Consider the following 18,672-nt stretch of genomic DNA (forward strand, 5'->3'; position numbering starts at 1 on the left):
GTACGTCACTGGGTCTTAATTAACAATGACAGTCAAAGTACTCTCAAGTCAAATCTGTGACACAAATTGAGCAACAGGTGAGAAATATTACTCAGTTAAGTAACAATCTTTTGATAGTACGAAAAAAGGTACGGATATGCACCTTTTTTGTGTGTGTCAGTCTATACAGAATATTTTGCCAAATATCTTGGGGCTCATCAGGTTTTACCTTTCTTGATGGCCCAAAGCAGCTTTACCTCTGAACTCTCCCTGCTGAAATGAAACCAAAAGATGTGATTAATCAGTTTTAACATGGCACCAATTACTTCCTCAAAGAGGTCAGGTTGGTGCAGAAACCTTGTTTCCTTAAAAACTGAAATAATGAAAAATCTCCTTTTTGAATTTTTACTCAATCATAAAAAAAAACCATGTTATAACCTATAACATATCTATATGTTATGTCACATGAATCGTTTTCATAGAATCGACTTTGGAAGTGCCTCATGATTGCAGTTTCTTCTCATTATGTCTTTCATTAGCCTTGGCACTTTAAATGACAAAACTTTTTACACAACAAATAGAATTTGGTCAGAAATAAGGATGGGCTACAACAGGTTCTGTTTCTCTGCAGATATTGGCTCAGAAAAGGCCAATCTAAAGTGATCATAATCAGCACAGACAAGCTGACGATCCAGAACCAGAGTAAGCCATATGAAAAAAATCAACACAGCCAGTTATCAATTGTTTTTGACACAGGCTAATGAAATGGAGTTACTAGATTATTACATCCTTTGGTAAGCTACAGATTCATATTAATCATAGCTGTAAAAAATACAGATTTTCAGGTATTAATACATATATTTAAGATCTGGTCTTTTTTTGTATTCCACGAGCTTTTAAAAGTGCGCAGTTTGACCTGGTCTCATGCCCACGTGCACATTTACAAGTTCTTTCTGTGTATGTGGTTCCGAGTACTGACGGTCTGACGGAACAAACCCATCCCAACGCGTCTGCCCTGAGATCCGCTGCGCTCCTGAGCATCACGCTAAGACAGGTGCTTCTTTTTCGCAAAGTTGGCTAAAGTTTAAAAATATTTATGATGAACTTGAATGTTTATCATGCACTACAGTGACGCGGAAGTAAAATACATTGTTTTTACTTTTTTTTCCACAAAAGTGTGATGCGCAATTTAGTTTACAAGTGAAAGAAAATGACAAAGCTCTCCTAAAAAAAACCACCTCACAAAGGAGGCAAAGAAATCAAACACTGCTCATTTTATTTGTTCAAATTTATTAGATATTCTGTTATGCTCCATTGTCTAAACCTTCTGTCACAGCCTGAAAGCTATGAACGAGGAAAAAGGTACTAATTGTTTTACATTCACTACTAATTCCCCTGAATGTTTGCCTTATCAGAAAGAGAAAATTGAATACATTGTGAATCTTTGTCTTTCAAAAAACAACAAAAAGAAGAAAACATAAAAAAAAAACCCAAAAAAGAAACAGTAGATTTTGCAAGTGCTTATTCATGATTACAATAACAAAACAGTATTTTTTGGACTCCATCTCTCTCTCTCTTTTTCTTTTCTTTTTTTTCCCCGTATATGCTCCAAGCCCTTTCCTCCTTACAGTATCCGTTGGCCGGGATAACTCCGCTGGTTCCGCTCCCATCATGACCAGACTCCCGGGCTTTTCACTCCTCCTCTCGTAAATCAGAGGTCCAGCTGGGGAGAGTCTGATTGTGAGGGGACGTCCGCCCCTTTAACTGTTCACCTCGTTTGACGCGGGTCGCGAAACTCGCAAAAACAGTTGGCGAAAATAAAGTGTTTTAAAATAATAAAAATAAAAAATAAAAAATGAAAACTGGACATACAAATCAAGCTTTTGTCAAACCATTTGTCCTCATGTACTGGTGATATTGACATCTGTCCCTCTTATGCACGTAGAGCTACACATTCATAAGCATGGATGAGGTACAGTCGGCTCTGCTTCACACACAGGGCTGAGATTACCTGCCGTTAAGGAATCAGAGCGATATTGTAAATGAATAAACTTGACGATGCCAATAGCCCAGTGGCGCTCATATCTACAGTTTGTCCGCTTTGTCCTCGGATTTCATAAAGAGCACGCTTACAGTCAAGCTTTCATGTAACTTTGTGACAAAACTCAATTTTAGACACTCAGACCAGATCGACAGCCTTAAAGCCACAGCACTAACTACATTTTTACCCCAAGCTCAAAGTTGTAATAAAAATAATGATACTAAAAAAAAAAACACAACCAAACAAACAAAAAACAAACTTCTAAACCCCAACCTGCCGATGTAAAAATCTCCCGTAACGTAGCCAAGGAAGCGAACAGGATCGCTTCCAAATATTCCAAAGACTTTCAAACTGAGCCTAAATCAGAATAAAAAATATTTTTTAGGCTCATTTACTGGAAACATGAATGAAATGGAGGAAATAATAATAAAAAAAAAATCCCCAACAAACATGGCAGATCAACCTGGACCCATTTCTGACAGTTGAGAAATTTCAGATTTTGGATACATAATCATACATATATTTATTTGAAAAAGAAGAAGAAAAAAACAAAAACCCGAGCCCGATTCATGCACGCAGCGACGCACACTCACACTTTAGTTTTGCTTTGTTTCGTGGTGGAGGCTGTGCGAGCCGTCCGGTTAAAGCCCTAGCCGTAGGAGAGAAGGCCATGCAGAGACAGCGTGAGGCAAAGTTCAGAAGGCTGGTTTAACCTGGATTTGAAGCTATCCATCTCAAGCCCACTCCAAAAAATAAAATGAAATTTAAGAAAAAAAACCCCCAAAAAACCAGACAGTCCTTTAAGAGTGAAGGCAGTTAGAAACACTGACAAGCACACAAATGCTCACGCTGACATGAGTAGAAGGTGCTCCCTTGCACTCTGAACGCAGCAGAACTGAGAGAAGCTGCACTTCAGCTACTACATGCAGCAACGGGTGAAAAATTAAAATAAAATAATACAGATTCCACTGTTTGACAAAAAAAACATGTTCGTTTTTGAATGCGGAGGAAAACTGAATGTTTGATATCATCAAGACCGCCTCAGATTTCCGAACGGTGGGAGAAAGAATTCCCAGAAAACTGTCAGACAGACGGGACAGCAGGATGAAGAAGAGGAGCGGAAAACAAACGAGCTTTGAGGACAAAACGAAGCAAACGGACAGTGGTGAGGGGGAAGTAAAGTAGAAACAGTTCTATTACAAGACAGGGTAAGCGGTCCGACACCTGCTTAAATAAACTGAATTTGTGGTGCGGACCTGTGAAGCTAGAAAACAACATTCTAATTTAAAAGGCTTGGCTTCTGGAGTCATAGTTTACAGACCTGAATAAAAACAAAGCCCATTAGAATCAACTAACAATTACATATCAGGCAATTTTATGTTCTGTGCAAATTTTTTTTTTTTTTTTTTATACATGAATGCAAAAACATTTTTTTCTTACATTTTCTTATATGCTTTTGTCTGTGTGTGTGTGTGTGTGTGTGTGTGTGTGTGTGTGTGTGTGGGGGTGTGTGTGTGTGTGTGTGTGAACTGAGTGAACAGGAGGCTTGTGACAGGGATGGGATCTGTACAGTACTGTTAACCAATCGCATCAAACCCCCCAATGAATCATGTGAGACAGGACGAGAAGAGGCGAAGTCGGGGGGCCACTTTCTCAGCGGGGTGGGCGCGTCTCTGATGACATCATCATGACAGGGTTTGGTTGATTTGCCTCACTGCTCGTGAGCAGCACTGGTGCCTCGAATCGGACCTGTTTTACGCAGCTGGAGGTGCGGGAGAGAGAGGAGAGAGAAACGGCATTTCTGCGCGTTAACGAGAGCTGGCTGGCTGGATGTGTGCACACTCAACGTCAATGCGCATGTTTTGTTAGCGGCGATGCTCATGCAGTCCACTGAAGGAAGCAAATTCAGGTTAGCGTCATTCCCATTAGGCATGGGCCAGCTACCAGTGTGGAGGAACTGAAAATCACTGGAGTTTTCCTTTAATACTGTTAAAGCTCTGTAAAGCGCTTTCAGTTTGCTGCTCCTCCCCAATTTGTTGCAGCACATTGTCTGTCAGCTCGCTAAAAATAAAGAAATAAATAAAAAGGCTACTAATTAGTGTCAATTTAGACAAGGTGTCTGCAACTCTTACAAATCCAAATAGACATTTACTAAATAAAACTCATTGATTGTTAAATAAAACTGATCATTTTTGGTTGATGTTTACTATAGGAAATTTGCTATTTTTAAAGAAACATTATTTCAGATTTTAAAATAAATTCAAACTTGACCATGGACATTTTTGGTGATTTTAGATTTTAATAAACATTTGTTTTTGTTTTTACTCAAAAACTTTGGCCTATCGCCCTTTTTCTATTCCACTAACTTCACCACATCGCTAAAGTTTTTTCTGATTGGTGGAGGCAGCAGATTAGTTCTGATTTCCATGGCAACCTGCTTCCATTTGAACAATAATACTAAATCCAGGAGCTGTTCATTCCTTAACATTATATATCAAAGTAAAATGTAAAAAATTGTTAGATAATACACATTTAAAATGTTCATCCTCAAAGTTATCATACTTTGTGAATGTCCAACTGGCCCATGCCTAAATCCACCAATTAAAAAACATCAGGAAGAAAACAAAAACGAGATCAGAGGAAAACAAGATGAGACAAAACTTTATGAGCTGGAAGAAAATATTAGAACGGAAATGAGAAAGATGCGAACGAACTGCAGACAAAAAAAAAAACAAAAAAAAAAACACTGAAAAACATGCAGAACCCGACCCTGTTCTTCATATATGGATCTCTCAGTAACGCTAACCAGTATCACATCAGAGGCTCTTAATCTGTCCAGTTATATTTAGGATTCCTGCAAAAACAGCTCGACCTGATCCTGACATGTTTGTACATGCAAAATAGTTTTGCATCCACCACTTTTAAAGATCAATATCTGGAAAATTTTGAGACTGAAAGTCATTTATTTCTGTTAAATGAATGATTTAAAAATGATACTTCACAGTGTCCACATCTAAAGCTTAAAAAAATATCTTTCAAGGGAAGATTCTTTGGATCTTTTAGACAGGTCTTCAGCAGAGGTTCTGCAGTTCTTTCTCATTTTATCAATGGGAACAACTGCTCTGTTAAAAGGTAATTGTCAGGCCGGGTTAACACAAACTGGTGGGTCCATGGTAGAAAAACAGGGTTTATTAGTGAAAAGCAGAGCGGTGTCAGAGGTAAAATGAAGCACAAACGTCTGGTCGGACAAAAAGTGAAACAGACGGGCTGGGTGACGAAGTGAGGAAGAGGAGGGAGGTCGGTCCATGCAGCACTGCCACCTCTCCAGGCCACAAACTTACTCAGCCTGCCTCTAGTGTCTGACCTATAGCGCAGCGCCTCTACTCGTCTGTTGCCGTGGTGCCTCGCACGTCACCTTTCTGACGCATCTGATTAGGGAGTAAACGCAGGTTAAGTCAGGAACGCTCCCTGTGAAGGGCTGTCTCCTGCAGGCTGCTGAAATTACAACAAAAGTCTAGAAATCTGAGGGAGAAAAACCAAACTGGACGGCTGCTGAAGGTGCCGGGGCTCGTCAGAGAAACAGGGCAGCGTGTTCTAGTTCAGGTGTGAACGCATTACCTCCTCTAGTTCTTTCTGGGTCTCCTCCTCCATCCGCCGGATGTCCTCCATAGTCAAACCAACCCATTTGTCAATCCAGCAGAACAGCTGACGATGGAAGTTGGTGAAAATTCGCTTTTCTTGCTGTGGGGACAAAAAGAAAAAGAAACAAAGAACAGGACAAATGTGATTTAAACGACAGTCCCTCTTTATGGGCATCTATAAAGATCTACATGTCGACTGATGCTCCAGAATTTTTTTTTTAAATACTTGCAAAAGTACTCATACTATAATATTTCCACTTAAAAAAAAATAAAAAATTGGAACAAAACTGTAGGATGAAATGTAAATGAGTTGAAAGGTTTTTACAAAAAAATAATGAAAACTGTGGTTTTCGACATTTTCCAAAATGAAATCCTGTTGCTCACCTAATGCCTGGTTCACACGGGAAGATTTTGAAATTATTGGCAGATCCCCCACATACGAGAATGTGTGGTGTCCAGCAACACACCACACACAAACTGACTTCACTCAATGTTCAGCTGTTCGACAAAAAACATCGCAAAACCTCTCGAGATCACATGCGACTGTAAACAAACATGGCCGACCGGGAAGACGCAACGGTGATAGTTTGCAGACAATGTTTATTTCTAGAAAAGGACATTCAACACCATGATGTGGACTACGCCGCAGGGCATTCTGGGTAAATACAACCAAAACAAACATGCAAGTCTAGCACCAGTGACTGGAATAGTTTGTGGTCTTTAACACACAAAGATTAAAAGTCTACAGCCGCTAAAATTAGACACCACTCCATTTTGTTTCCATTTTGTGAAGAAAGAAGTTGGGCTTCTTTCTTCTTCAGGGGTTTTGTGTAATTTCCCTCAGTAGTTCTTGATGCAGCAGCACCACAGGCGAGGAGGGGAAGAAGGGTTTGACACAGAGCATTGTGAAAGAGAATCACGGCAGCTGAAAATGCAACTAATGAAGCAATTTTGGTCCCACATTTAAGTGCGTCTACTGGATTATCAAATCTGAAAACACCCTTAAATCGGAGAGGTACTGTCATCATTCTGAGCGGACCAGGTCTCTCTTTTCACAGCACACAAGGCAGAAATATCTCTTAAGAGGCATCCTGGTAATCTGGCCGTACTTATGAAATACTGAAGGGGAAAATCGGTAGAAAAATCTCACCATGTGAACTAGGGGTGGCCTGAAACACTAAGAAGTCTTGAGCATGTGTGATAAAGTGTGCGGTACCCTGTGGATGAAGTTCTCCACTTTGGTCTGCAGACCCCACCATCTGAACTTGACAGTGACCAGTTTATACGCACACATGTAAGGACAATCTGGCTTCAGCTCGTTCTGAAGGGACACATCAGCAGAAAACAGAGGAGATCAATAACAGTTATCACCAGGCCATGAACAAACCGGATGGGGCTTGTTGTTCGTGGCAGGTACCTTCCAGTCGGGACCCAGCGGTCCTCTGCCCGTCTTGGGGGAGTGGAAAAGGGAGGGGTCTTCTTCTGGCTTGTAATCCTGAAAGAAATAGAACTAAAATGTTCAAATTCCTGCTGCAGACAAATTAAAAAAGTAGGCAGAAAACATAGACTTTTCTGTGTGTGTGTTTTAGTGGCGACACCTTATGAAATCAAAGCTTTGTAATGAAGAAAGGAAATGGTTTGTGTGTCACTGCAGTTTTAAAAGGTTGACGTTTCCGAGAAGAGAATCTTGTCCACAGAGCAAATAGAGCAAGGAAAAGTCAAGCGCAGTGAGATGATCTAATTATTTCCAAACTAGCATGAAGTTTAACAAGCCTAGTGAAATCTGAAAAAGAATAAATCTCCATTTTATTTTTTGCTCCAAACTCATCCAAGGTTGTGGTTCTGCTTTAGTATGTCAGCTCTGCTATAAAAAGTAGGTGAATACAGGGAACAGATGGACATTTAAGTTTAGCTGCGTCCAACACGCTGATCCACTTAAGTCATTACTGTATAAGAACCAATGTTAGAAAGACAGGTCCAAGAGAGACGCATCTGCCGTGAAATGTCTTTGATCAAACCTCACTCCATTTTAAACGACCACTATTCAGCAATGACCAATCAGAACAAGGTCTTTCAAACAGTGCACTTTTGTCTCTGCTAGTACTTATTGTTCTGTACCATTTATTAGAAAGTACATGTTGTTCTGTTGGCTGATTTTATAGAAAAAACTTTATGAATTGGTGTTTTTGGCAGAGGGGGAGGTTGTTATACGTTACCAGACCAACAAAGCTGTAACCAGAGTTGTGTGTAAAAGTTGTTCACTGTGTGAAAGACCAAGTTCTTTTCTCGCGCAACCAACATTATCTTGATCAAATTTTTACTTCATATCAACTACCTCCAGTGTAAACTCCTCCTCCCTCCACAGAATCAATAAGAAATCCACATTTGTTGAAGAAGACTCTCAATGTTTCTATTGTAATTTGAAGTTTTCTAGTTATTATTATTATTCTTAATCCAGAACTCTGGTATAAAAGCATCCATTTCTTTTCTCAATCCAAAACACCCGACATGAACCCAAATAAGCTTTTTTACCTTGAATTAGGCTAACAAACCAATCAGAAGTTGGACAATTAAAATACCAACTTTAATTGACCAATTTAAATTAAAGTTGAAGTGGGTTTAAAGGTCTTCAAATTTGAACCGATGAACATCATCCTTTTTTTGTAACTTTAGAGGTTTAACTGAACCCTGACGTATCAGAAGTGGGCCGACTCACCCCTGGGGCTACTTCGTCTTTGTTTGCAATATCTATGCGCACCACGTCTACGGTCCTCCATGTCTCCTCATCCAGGTCATGCACCTAAAACAAAAAAAAATTACTACTTCATCAAAATGCAACCAGGTTGTCAGGAATAAACAAGACATTCCTTCTGCCAATGCTTAAAAATGATAATTAGACTGGAATTATGCAATATGTTTAATATGGTCTGCTTCTGTCAGTTTATCTCCATTTGAACTGCAAGGCTTCAGGGCCTCCATGAATGCTACTATTTTAACACAGACCACAAATATATAAACAGGGGCGCCGTATGGCAGGGAAATGTTTGGCAATTACAAGGGCCCCTGACCAACAATTTATTTATTTTTTATAGAAATTAAATAAAATGGGACCCTGTAAATTGCAAAATTAATCAATGTGTTTTCTGAAATTGCTTTTATGTTGCATTTTTTTAGCAAGCAATAGTAGTACAGAGTGGAGGAGATGGATTATTCTCACAGATTATCTGTCTCATAAACTGTCACAACATGGTGACAACTTTAACAAATATGGAGAAAACATGATTTTTATTAAAGTTATATAATACAACTGGAATAACACAGCAATTTTTGAGAAATCCGGATTGCTTTATGTATATTTTGCATGTTCCCTATGAATGTTGCTTGTGTGGAGAGACATTTCATTAATACAAGAAATTTAAGCAACGTACTTGCACACTGTATGTAAACTGTTGTATGTAAAATTTATGAGCAGTAAATATTGTCCAATATAGGTGCTGACAGCACATATATATATATATATATATATATATATATATATATATATATATATATTATATATATATATATATATAGTGTTTGAGTGTTCCTTTTATTTTTTTTGAGCAGTATATATACAGATATATTTATATATCTATCTATCATATATAGATACATATATCTATCTATATCTATAAATATAGATACATATATCTATACATATATATATATATGATTGGTTGTTTTGTTCAGAACGTTGCATTACTTTAGCTTGCAATAGCAGTTCAGGAGATTCCTGGTCGCCCCCGTTTATAAATGTAAAATGTATTTATTGAGATCATCAATGCTGCTTCATTTGATTTAACGGATTTTAAATTCTTTAGCATTAATATGTAAGATTTTAAGGAGCTGGCAAGTTTACTTTGTAAAAGCTCAAAGAACAGTAATCATAGTTCAATTGTTTTGTTACCATAGCAACAATGTGATGCTGTGAGGTTAATCTTTGAGTTTGAGCTGTTTGTTCACAATTCATAAACTGCAATTATAACTTATTCATTTTGAGGCTGGCCAATTAAGCTACTCCCCTTCTCCCAGATTAAATCTAACACAGAAGCTGTTGGAGTTGCTGATGTTTGTAGCAGCAAGACGGGCCCCTACGTCAAATTCACCACTAACGCTCCAGCCAACTGAGAACATAAACCTTATCAGCACACAAGAGTCGAGCGCTGGGCAGCGTGCTGAGATGGAAAAGCCGCACAAAATTCTCCAAGACGTCCAGCTGCTGCAGCGCGTGAGGCAACGCGCAGAGGCGAGCGGTGTGATTGGTCCGGCTTTAAACCCATCTTCTATAAGTGTCTCTTTTAAGAATAAATCTGCTCCACCAGTGAAACGCTCAGAGCAACAGAGCAATCCGGCTTTAAAAAAGTTTTTGGTTTTTTTTTTAAATTATTTTTTCCTAAAAACTGGCCACAGCGTGGCGGTGGGGCTATTAAAGCAGTAAAACTCAGGCAGACTTAGGAATCTTAGAATCTGTTGGATGGAGAGCTGGTCAAGTGTTCACCGCTCTGAAAAACAGACCTGGACTCGTGAAACAAGAAGACACTAGAAGTTTCATGGCAGCATGATGGAGAAATATTTAATCCACCGTTGATACATTCACAACGCTGATCATTTCCTTACTTACATTTTCTACCGTTCCCATGTCGGGTTTGTGCCATGTCTCGATCTTTATCATGAAGTCGTCTTTCATGTACTCGTTCTGAAAAAGCAGAACAGAAAACCCATTCAGTCGGAGCGTAACGCGTCAGTCTCGGCTGTAATCTTGGCTCGTGGCCCACGCTGACCAGCAGAGCCTATCTGAGCATGGCGGGTCAGCTAAACACCATGAATGGAGGGTCGCAAGAGACACAGTTTAATCCAATTAGCAAAGCAGACTTTGGACTGAAAGTGCAGTGGTGATGTCGCATCGCTCAGCTCTGATCCATTTTAAACCTCAGCAGCAATTGTTAGCCAGCAGGTGACTGGAACACTGGCCAGTGAGAAACACTTGTAAAATGACCATTACAGTAAATAACAATGGAAACAAATATTCACATTCAAATATACATGGATGGTTTCAAGAGGTAGAAATAATGGCACTAAATATTTTAAAATAATAATAGTAATAAAAAAATCAAACAGTGCTTGATTAAGAGTTCCTAAACATAAATACCATTTATTTCACTTATGCTGCTGCTCCAACAGAAGTTTTGTAGGTCTGCTGTTGTGCTGAAATCTTTTGGTTTTCAAGTCATGAATTGATCAGAGCTGTGATGGATTCAAACCCTGGCATATCGTTTGATAACCTGACACTGATTCTCCACAACCTGATCTGTCTGCTCTGCTCTGCCTCTCTATGATGCTGCTTGTTCATGAACGTCTGACATCATCAACTCTTCCACCAGAAACAGGAAAAGTGGATTAAATCACAATAGCAAAGTCGGCAATTTGGAAACTTCGAAGGATTTGATGCAATACATGGTTTATTTCGAGTTCCAGTAATTCATGCTCACTACCCTCACTGGCCATTCTTTAGGTGTGGCTTTAAGGGAAGCTGAAGCTCACACATACCATTCTGGTTATTGTGATTTCTTTCAGCAAGTCAAATTTAAGAGTTTTTAAGACCTTTTTTTAATGCCAATTTAAATATAGGGGTTGTTTGGGGGATCCAACTACAGTTGAACCACCTGAAACTTTTCACAGCAATTCTATCAAAACAAAATAAAAGCTTCTTTTAGTCTAAAGTGATCTAGACTCCAGGCCATTTTACTGAGAAGAGATTCAACAAATTGTAATCAGGATGAGTAAAAGCTTTATTGGAAGATTTAAACTCACCGTCACAACTGCACAGCAAGGAAGGAAAGGCAGAAACAGGGAAGAGATCAAAAATATCATTAGTAAAAAAAATACAAGATTTCAGGATGAGCAAACAAGTCCATTATTATTATTACACTATAAAGGTGGAGCGTAACCGTGAGTTTGTTTCTGTTCAGTGTGAACTTACTAGTGCGGCAGTATGGGTAAGCGTTCCAAGCTTTTTCGTGAAAAACTAATGCTCCCTCTGGTGCAATCATCTTCACATACCCAGGAACTTTACTGCAGTCAGAGACACGGAGAACATTTTTACACAAATAAGACACAGAAATTCAGAAATATGATAATGGGTGGTTTGTAACAGCCTCTAGTCTTTCTTATTATTCTCAACGGCTTCTAATGCGATCTTTAGTGTTAAAGTCTAACCACTAAGCCAAGCAGGAGGAACCCGGATCAGAGCTGTGATTCTTCGACTAAAACAGCTTTTCAATCTGAATTCATTCACATTTTATCTGAAGTAGATGTGAAGGTCGTTCCCTCTCTAACCTGAACATTTCTTTCCCACTCATTGATTTCTGCAGCTGCTCGTGACACTCATTCACAGGTTTGAGTAAAGATCAGCCGCACAGTGCATCACTAGCTTTAGTGTTAGACATGATTTGTTAAGACTTAACTAGATAAAGTGTGTGTTGTCATTTGCCACGTTTTACTCCTTCTGTTCATGGACTAGTTTTCTGCTTTTGCTCTGAAAATATCCAGGCATGTTGCTGAATTCATCCTGTGTTCTGTGAAAAGCTCTGGCCACCAGAGGTAGATCAGAGTCCTGCAGTAAACGTCTGTAATAAAACCTTAAAAACAGCACAGATTATATGTGTGGCTGTCTGAACATTGAAGGAATGCTATAAATGCAATTACTAATCACATCAGTCAACAGAAAGACACAAACGCATGTTCAAACATGAATCTTAATGGACTCACTTCGCACAAGTTTCAGGTTCTGTTTGTGTGAAGCAAAAGGATAAAAGAGTTGTCTGAATATCAAACAGAGCAGCTGGGTTATGGGAAATTCTAATTACTTTGATAAATATGGAAAATTCCTATTATTTACTGGAATTAATACCAGAGTTTTCAAACATGCTGCATGTATCGCACCCAAACTAAAGAATAAAAAGGGGCCTGTAGAAATCTCTTCACTTTATTTCAAACTGCATTGGATCTCAATTTGCATTTCTCTATTTTCCATGTTATGGGTGACGCAGGGTGCACACCGGACTGGTTTCCAGAGCAACACCAGGGAGTCACGTTTCTGGACTGTGGGAGGAAACCGGAGTACCAGGAGGGAACCCGTGAACGCACGGGGAGAACATGCAAAGTCCAAGCAGGAGGACGGCAGGCTGGAACTGAAAGCCTGGACCGTCTTACTGAGAGGCAGCAGAACTGATCAGCCCCTCTTGAGAAATGTAATAAATATAGAAAAGATTGTGAGGAGCAGGACAGTCAGTCACTGTCTTTTCATTGGGAATGTGAGAGAAAAAGACATGAAACTCCTTCTTTAGTGTCTTCACGGCCAAAACGACCCGAGTAGACCCACAGGTAGTTCTTCTGATTTTCAACATTTAACAGAACAATTACACAAATACAAAGACTTACCTCTTTAGATGATATATTTTGTGTGTATATTGCCCCTTCTCCCCTTCCTTCTCGTACGGTTCATTTTTCAGAACTTCGATTCCTTCTCCTCCTCCCGTCTCATTCTTGCTCGCCTCAGCCACAGAGTACAGTTGCCCTACTTGATACTGTAGGAAAAAAATGCAATAAAATCAAAACGATAAAGCAAATGTCACGATAAAGCAGAGAAGCAGCAGCTCCACTAAAAGAGGCTGCGAGTTTCTGAACCAAGTCAAATGAAGCATTTAGTACCAAAAAGAGAACAAAGACAATGTCACTCACCTCTTCGACAGAGACAGGCAACACGACACGGCTGGGAGGGAAAACAGGGCAGACGTAGAAAAACTGATGTTAGACACAACTAAAACAATGACAAGTCACAAAACTCAGGAAAAGAGCGTCAGAAGAGCCTGTCGCAATAATACAATTAAAACAAGATGCATCATTTCTGTTTCTCTTTCTGCCAAAGATTGGATGATAAAAGTCTTCAGTATCAACCAGCCTCCTGTTTTCAGGGTGAGTTTGTTTGCAGACAGTTCAGTATGCATTTTATTGTTTTTTTCTTGCTGTTGTTTTGGGTGTACTCTAAATTTCTTTTGGATATTCAGAATGTCTTCCAGAAATGACTCCCCTCTCCCCGTCGATAAGGGGGGTGTACTTTGTCATAATCAAATGACTTGAAGATGGTCTCATAACAACAATATTATCGTTTACAGTGATAACTTCTAGGACAATTTATCATCCAGCAACATTTACTACTGACAGGTGTAGTTGTAAGTTGATGAAACGTATCGTTTTAAAAAGATTCTGTCATACTGTTCCTAAAGTCTTTTTCATTAAATTTTATTTTACAGCCAGAGAAGATTTTCTAGCTATCTAGATCTAAATGAATGGAAGAAAACTCATCTTTCTAAAGGTGCTGTTCAGGCTCTGTTCTGGTATCACCGGTTTTTTGGGGCAGGTGTGAGTTCGATATTGAAGGCGTGTCTTCTGCTTACATATTGCAACTTAAGCATGGCATTCGTGAAGCGAGAACCTTGCGGTGGTAAAAGTGTTGTGCTGTGCCTCCCACCTAGTGCACACTTTGCCAATTTGGCTCCTTGACAAGCTGCTCTGCTGCCTCAAAGGACTCATCAAATTCAACCCACTGTTCTGACGTTGTGCTTTGGCACAAAACACAGGAGTGCTATGAGGAGAAAGGAGCAGGAATGCCACATGGGTTTAAAAAAATTGAAAAATGCGTTTGTGCAACATGAATATGAATTATGTCTTTTCAAGCATACTCTTGCTGTTGAGCTTTTCTGAGAAATGTTTCAGAAAAGCTTTTGGACTTGGCTGAAATATGAATTTACATTTTTTTTTAAATTCATGTTTCTTAATAAATATACCAAGTTTAATGCAACTGAGGTGTTTCAACTTAGAGAAGTGATTCACAGCAAGCAGTTACCTTTTAATTTCACCTCTCCAGTCTACAAGGTGATGAACGATGTGTCAAAGCCAGATAAGACACTTAAAGCAAACAATTTTTTAAAAAAACGAGTCAAATAAAACCCACATGAAATGTCTTCGTTTTGCGCCAGTTTGAGTCAGAACTTTGTACGAGTTTCACGCTAAAAAGGTTACGATTTCTGACAGCGTGCCATGCCTGCTATTCACACCTGGAGTAGACTTTAGACTGGCCTCCTGATAAAGAACTAGCTGTGGTTGCATGTCTTCACTGCACATAACAGCAAAGCTACACACTATAACCGCTTTGATGTTACCATAAACAATGTGTCTTTACATATAATCACTCCAGGGCAAAAAACATTTTTAACTCTCTTGTGAAAATCAAATATTGATCACGCCTCGCGTCAGCCTGTGGTTTCATTGATAAATATGCTTAAAGCGTCTAAAGCAGAAAGTGTGTGTTTGCTCTGACAGACGTTATGTTTAGAGGAAAGATGTTGGGCAGAATTAATGTGTTTTGTTTTTTTTTAATAAAAGTTCCTTTTAGTCTTCACATGAAAGATTTTTGGCAGTTTTCTTTATAATGTCCAATTATGAAATAATTGAGCGTGAGATTTTTTAATCTCAGCCCTTCATGAATTTTATTTGTCTTTGGTTTCACTGATGTATTCGGAGGGAGATCATATCGAGATATTTTTTCTATGGTATGAGTTTGTACTTTTGGTCAAGTTCTGCAGCTGATCAAGAGTGCAAGTTAAGGAGACCACGCGTGAATGGGGAACTTGGAAATGGGTAAGATACCATAACTACAAATAAATATTTAATGTCCTAATGTCTTTTTTTTTATTGTAGAGGGTAAAACCTTCACTGACCACTGAAAATGACAGAAAAGTGTTGCTTTTCTGTTGCACAACAAAGTTATTGTTACACATTTTCACTCTAACTTTTGAGTAAATACTGTTACTAGCTCCATCCTGCATCTACAACCAGCACATTTTTAAAAGTAAGCGGTGTGTGATGTTGTTGGATAACTGTGGGGGGGGGGGGGGTTAGTGGTGGTGTGTGAGATTTTCTCTGATTTCAGGTTTACAATCAGAGAATCTGGATTAGAAGTCTCAACGAGTTCAGACTAAATCTGGTTTGTGCTCAAAACAACAGGAACGTGCGAGCCGCGAGGTGAAGTTCCGGCCTCAGATTTAAATCAGGATAATGACTTAGTAGAATCTAACAACATACAACAGTAAGAGGGTCTTTACAGTCAACTAAACAACCCGACCACGTTAACCTAGCCGCCCATGACATCAGGCTAACTCCCTGCTAACGCCTGTTAAAGTAACAGCAAAGTAACCCTAAACCCAACTGAAAGCGTGCAAATACACCGTGAGCGAAGCGAAATGACCCCACGACGATTTCGTTCAAGTTCCGCCGTGACATTAAGCTTCAATTCAGCTGTTGGGAGTCCAGGGAATCGTCATGCTAGCAGCTAGCTCGGCTGCTGCAGCTAACGGTGTCGCCTAGCATTTCTGGTAAATCCGTCAGAGAAGTAGCCTTAATCTGTCACTCACGAGATCACAGCTTAACAATACGGCAATTTAAAACATAAGGATCGTTGCTAGCAGGCTACGGGATCCCAGCACCGGACCACTGCGTGATTAAGCTTGTGTTATTATTTTGGTGGCGTTGACTAACTAAACGTGTGGTGTGGTTGTGGGTAACCAGGGCAGCCTTTCAGCGCAAGCCGTTTCCATTAAGGAGCTAATCATCCCCTCCGTCCGCTGGTACAACTTGGAGGCTAACGCTAGCTTGCAACTAGCAACGCCTAAAAAAGACCGGTGTGTCCCGTTATCCACGTCCTGATCCACCCTGCTCAAAGCTGCCTTTTCACGCTAAAGTGCCCTTAAATACCGACAACGACGGCTTTAAACGAACCACCGGTCTTTAGTTCATGCTGATATGCCTGTACAAAAATGGAAATCTCCGGCTTAAAGATGGTAAAATATATCTTTTTAAAAAACACTTCAGACTCACTATTCCTTGATGAGCACCATCTTCGTCACCTGGGCTGCGGCTGCGCAGTAGGCGATAACTCCTTATTGTGGCAGACCGTTATGGTATATAATCAAAGCGCTCATCTGATTATAAAGATGTGGCTCATAAAATGAATCTCATGTAAAGTCATCTTCATTGAAAGTCAGTTAGAGCTGTTTTACTTGAAAATGAATCCCGAATAAAAACGTTAAATCTAAAATCACCAGGAAGAGAGTTTCAAATATCTTAAAATCCCTGTAAATTTGAAGTTGATGTTTCAATATTTAATATAAAAATCAAGACATGATTGGTGTGCGTCCTACACGTCAAAATGAGAAATTATCCCCGTTTTGCATCATTTCAAGTGTCTCAACTGCCATCCGAAGAGCACAAATATCATTGCTTTTTTATTATTATTGAAGAGTATCTCCGTCTTCAGTCTACATTCATTCTCTAGATTATGGGAATCTATTCCATCTCCTCACATTACAACCCCACTTTGTATTTTACATAGCCAAATTCAAATTCCATTGGAAAATGCATGCAAATTATAGATACGCCAAGATGAATTTTATCCAGTTGCAACTCCCTTTTCTAGATCTACTATTAACTTGTTACACATTATAGGTTTTATTTCAAATATGTAAAATAGGAAGGTGAAGCTGATGTCAGTGCAAGGTCTGAGCTTTCACTGCTCAATAAGGCAATATCTAAAATAGATATGCAGTAGCTATGACTGATCACTACCATACTTGTCTAGAGGAGATGAGCAGATGACACTACAGTGGAAAAATTAATATTTTTTCCTGGAAACATTTATATATAAATATATCTGTTGTGGACTGGAGAACTGCATTTTTATCTGCTTTAAAGAGCTTGTCGAATCGTTAATTACTAAACAGCTTGCCATACAACCGCTTTAGTAAGTCTATTCAGCCCTTTGGGACTAAAGGTGACTGGAAGAAACAACTATCCCTCACACTGAGTTATGTATCCAGTACTTTAGAAAAAAAATCAACATGTCCTCATTTCTTGTAGACTTTAGGAAAACTAAAATTTGACCAACAGTGCAGATGAGACGGCAACCCAAATCCTCACCGACCGTGGAAACGTCACGTTGAAGTCTTCTGTGCCTCTCTACAAGGAAAACTAAGATCTCTCTGACCACTGCTGCAAAAGTTGAACATTAGTACAAATTTATTAAAGTCCGACGACAAGAATTGGACATTTGCAAATGGAAATGAACTTCCATAAAAAAATCTCAGGTTCTTTTTCCGTCCTTGGTGTTGTAATTGTCTTTATAAAATGTGCAGCAACGAGTGGAAAACAGGTGGATAAAAGAAAAGGATAACCACAGCAAATGAAATAATTATTACATATTAACTTACACAAACAGCGAGCGTTTTAAACATGAAAAAAGACAAAAAAAAGAGAAAAGTTGGGACATTTCAGTGTACGTCAAAACACGTGTTCTGTAGTCAGACATGAAAAGACTTTTCTGTGTGAGAAGGCAGTCAGTCAGTCACCACATCCACACTGATCACCGTGCTTTGCAACGGCAGTCGTCTTCACATTTTGTCACTTTACAACCACAGACTTCAATGGATTCTGGTAGGATTTTAAAATATAGACCAAAGCAAAGTAAAGGCGCGGTGAATTAATGCAGGATTGAATAATAATAATAATAATAATAAAAACCACCAATACACCATTTCAAGTTTGGCTCAGTCGCATAAAAAAGGACAGCAGCCACAAGTAATAATTATAATAAAACATTGTAGCAGCTAATGATGCAAGAACAGACAACAATATAAAGTGAATTAAAGTTTTTACAACTTTGAGTAAAAACAATAAAGTCAACAGTGTGATAAATTGTCAATAATTTAAGAAAAATTTCAGTGAATTTTGCAATATCTTGCCAATATTGCAATGTTGATGCGTTTTTAGCATAGCATTCAAAAACAATCATTTGAAGCTAACTGACATTAATAATGCTGAGAAACCTTGAGACTAGCAGAGGTTTACCTCCCAGCGGGA

The 18,672-nt window shown here is 39.1% G+C and overlaps 1 protein-coding gene across 2 annotated transcripts; it reads right to left on the bottom strand.

Moving 5' to 3' along the window:
• Positions 1-1,555: 1,555 nt before the first annotated feature.
• Positions 1,556-16,683, bottom strand: pitpnb (phosphatidylinositol transfer protein, beta). 2 transcript variants are annotated; one of them, XM_055060726.1, is made up of 12 exons: positions 16,636-16,683; positions 13,441-13,471; positions 13,141-13,286; positions 11,681-11,772; positions 11,512-11,519; positions 10,322-10,396; positions 8,378-8,461; positions 7,079-7,156; positions 6,878-6,982; positions 5,639-5,761; positions 5,362-5,448; positions 1,556-3,782 (listed from the first exon to the last, which is right to left on the bottom strand). In XM_055060726.1, the coding sequence occupies exons 1-11, from the start codon at positions 16,653-16,655 to the stop codon at positions 5,401-5,403; spliced, it is 810 nt and encodes a 269-aa protein (XP_054916701.1). In that variant the 5' UTR covers positions 16,656-16,683; the 3' UTR covers positions 1,556-3,782; positions 5,362-5,400. The 2 variants fall into 2 exon arrangements, with proteins under 2 accessions (XP_054916701.1, XP_054916700.1); XM_055060725.1 differs by lacking the exon at positions 5,362-5,448.
• Between the last annotated feature and the right edge of the window lie 1,989 nt (positions 16,684-18,672).

Source organism: Poeciliopsis prolifica, unplaced genomic scaffold, assembly GCF_027474105.1.
Source record: "Poeciliopsis prolifica strain line A6 unplaced genomic scaffold, Auburn_PproV2 SCAFFOLD061, whole genome shotgun sequence".
NCBI classification, from domain to species: Eukaryota; Metazoa; Chordata; class Actinopteri; order Cyprinodontiformes; family Poeciliidae; genus Poeciliopsis; species Poeciliopsis prolifica.